At 56.6% G+C, this 2,851-nt stretch overlaps 1 protein-coding gene across 1 annotated transcript; it reads left to right on the top strand.

The window, feature by feature from the left end:
- Positions 1-284: 284 nt before the first annotated feature.
- Cebpe (CCAAT enhancer binding protein epsilon) lies at positions 285-2,387 on the top strand. Its single transcript, XM_051195791.1, has 2 exons — positions 285-1,301; positions 1,885-2,387. Exons 1-2 carry the CDS (start codon positions 792-794, stop codon positions 2,218-2,220), a joined length of 846 nt encoding a protein of 281 aa, XP_051051748.1. The 5' UTR covers positions 285-791; the 3' UTR covers positions 2,221-2,387.
- Positions 2,388-2,851: the final 464 nt, after the last annotated feature.

Raw genomic sequence — 2,851 nt, forward strand, 5'->3', positions numbered from 1 at the left:
TTTAATAAAGCCGCACTCTGGAGGCAAGGTCAGGCAGACCTCTGTGAGTTCGAGGCCAGCATGAACTACATAGAGAGGCCCTGTCTCAAAACTAGCAAATGAGCATACCCTGTGCTAGGGCCAGGGGAGGCTTGGTCCTAGAACCTATGACGACTTCCCAGAACCCTCACACAATGATGGCCTACACCCAGGAGAATGCTGTGGGAGGTGGGGCTACAGAAGGAACTGACTTACTCCAGGGTAGGTGGAGTTCAGGACTTGGGGGGACAGGGAGGAAGATGGGTCAAGGGAGGAGTTTAGACCAAGTTGGCACTGGAGGAGTGCTTTCTCTACTGCCTATGGCTTGGTGCCTTACTCTGCACAGATCTTTCTGGAAGCTGGAGGAAGACTGACACTCAGAGGAGCTACCCTGGACAAGGGGTTGGAATCCCTTGAGCTAACAGGACAAGAAGGACATTTTCCCAAGCAGCAACTTCTGGACTGTGGCTGAGGCCTCACCAAAGAGCCCTAACTGCTAAGCACCCCTCCCTCTGGGGTGTGCCCTGCCCCTCCCTGACTCACACCAAGGAGAGAGGGGAAAAGGGAAGAAAGGAGAGGCTCTGACTACAGAAGGACAAGGAAGCAGAGGAGGAGGAGAGAAGCCACATAGGAGTGGGGGACAGAAAAGACCAGAGAGGTCAGACTTAGGGCAACTCTAGGACTGGGGGAGATCAAGAGAGGGCAGGCTGAGCATCCCAAGGAGTGCCCCAGCACAGAACCCAGGGGCGGGGAGCCAAGGGGGCGGGACGGCTATGTCCCACGGGACCTACTATGAGTGTGAGCCTCGGGGTGGCCAGCAGCCACTCGAGTTCTCAGGGGGTCGAGCTGGGCCCGGGGAGCTGGGGGACATGTGTGAGCATGAGGCCTCCATCGACCTCTCTGCCTACATCGAGTCTGGGGAAGAACAGTTACTTTCTGACCTCTTTGCCATGAAGCCAGCACCTGAAGCCCGAAACCTTAAGGGCCCAGGAACTCCTTCGTTCCCCCACTACCTGCCGGCTGACCCTAGGCCATTTGCTTATCCCTCACATACATTTGGCCAAGATAGGAAGGCTTTGGGGCCTGGCATTTATGGTAACCCAGGGAGCTACGACCCCAGGGCTGTGGCGGTGAAGGAAGAGCCTCGTGGGCCAGAGGGTACCCGAGGCACCAGCCGAGGCGGCTACAATCCCCTGCAGTACCAAGTGGCACACTGTGGGCAGACAGCGGTGCACCTTCCCCCGGCCCTGGCAGCACCTGGCCAGCCCCTACGCGTCCTCAAGGTAAGACCCAAGACCGCTCTCCCTTGTTTCCTCCCCGGGTTGGAGCAAGGTGGTTGGATGAGGGAACTCTGGCATGGGGCTTACCCAATAAGTCTGTATTTGGTGCTCCTCTGAAAACGGCCCACTCCACGGCCTCGCTCGCCTACTCTGAATTCACTTCTCTGAGCTCTACTGTGTCTTGAAGACCTTGTGGTAGCAGCCTTGCCCTGGTCTTGGGCTAGACCAGCTTCCCTTCGGTCCACTACCCCTTCTCTTGCTTCTCGGCTGTCTGCTTCTGGAAGAGGAAATACTGCTGATTGTAGAATTGTAGAACAGGAGACTTACAACAGACAAACCAAAGGAAAGTGTCCTCAGAGAATATGAGAGCATGAAAAGACAGCTTTGGTCTCAGACCAAGGACCCAGTACATCTGGTTTTGCGGTCTTTCACAGTGACAGGGCAATGACTGGGAGATGGGAGCTGCCTGGGAACCCTCTGTTCCTTGGAGGCCCCGAGTATGCCCTTGGGGCTGGAATTCCTGCTCAGCCTCTATTCTGCGTGCTGGTGGACCCTCACTTCTCTGTCTCTCTGACTTACCCTCCAGGCCCCTGTGGCTGCTGCAGCCCCTCCCTGCAGCCCGCTTCTCAAGGCACCATCCCCAGCTGGGCCCTCACACAAGGGCAAGAAGGCAGTGAACAAAGATAGCCTCGAGTACCGGCTGCGTCGCGAACGCAACAACATTGCAGTGCGCAAGAGCCGGGACAAGGCCAAGAGGCGCATTATGGAGACACAGCAGAAGGTGTTGGAGTACATGGCTGAAAATGAGCGCCTGCGCAGCCGTGTGGAGCAGCTCACCCAGGAGCTAGACACCCTTCGCAACCTCTTCCGCCAGATCCCTGAGGCTGCCAGCCTTATCAAGGGTGTGGGGGGCTGCAGCTGAGCCTGGCGGACTGTGGATACCAGACCCTGAGGACCCCCACCCTCCTTGGTCCCCAGAGTCCTGAACAGGCCATGCCTAAAAGAGGGATCATGGACAATGGCAGCCAGTAGCTGGGAAGGTCGGGACCATAAAGATTCTGTGGCTGAATAAACGGCAGTGTGACTTGATGCTGAAGCTGTTCGCTGGGGCTGGGGCTGGGGCTGGGCCTGGGCCTGGCGGAAGGGCGTGCTTATACTCATAGAAGACCCTGAGTGTCCCTAGGTCCACATGTTCTTGTCTCCCTGTCCACATAAACACCTTGTAAATACTGCCTAGCATTTGCTAGTAAATAATACCTAGCAAATGCTGCCCTCAGCTCTCTCCATCACACCCTCCAGCAGAGCTTGGTTGGTACCACCACTGTGCATGCCAGGTCCTGCAGCAGCCTCTGCAGACTGTCTTGAAGAATTCTGGGGTTCAGCACTACACAGTTCCAGTGCCAGGCCCATCAACCCTAGGCCTGCACTCTTGCGTTAAGGCTGGGAAGGTCTTTTGCCAGCTGATTTTCTGGTGGCTCTGCCATATCTGTGGTCCCTTAGCTCTTGATCCATCACTCTGTCTCTTTTCTCCTCTTCCACATCCCCACTCCTGG

This window comes from Phodopus roborovskii, unplaced genomic scaffold, assembly GCF_943737965.1.
Source record: "Phodopus roborovskii unplaced genomic scaffold, PHOROB, whole genome shotgun sequence".
Lineage (NCBI taxonomy): Eukaryota > Metazoa > Chordata > Mammalia > Rodentia > Cricetidae > Phodopus > Phodopus roborovskii.

What these genes read in the sequence shown, in the direction of transcription:
- Cebpe (XM_051195791.1), top strand. Translation starts at nt 792, where the DNA reads ATGTCCCACGGGACCTACTATGAGTGTGAGCCTCGGGGTGGCCAGCAG. An exon ending in AGCCCCTACGCGTCCTCAAG is followed by an intron (nt 1,302 to 1,884) that starts GTAAGACCCAAG and finishes CTTACCCTCCAG; the next exon opens with GCCCCTGTGGCTGCTGCAGC.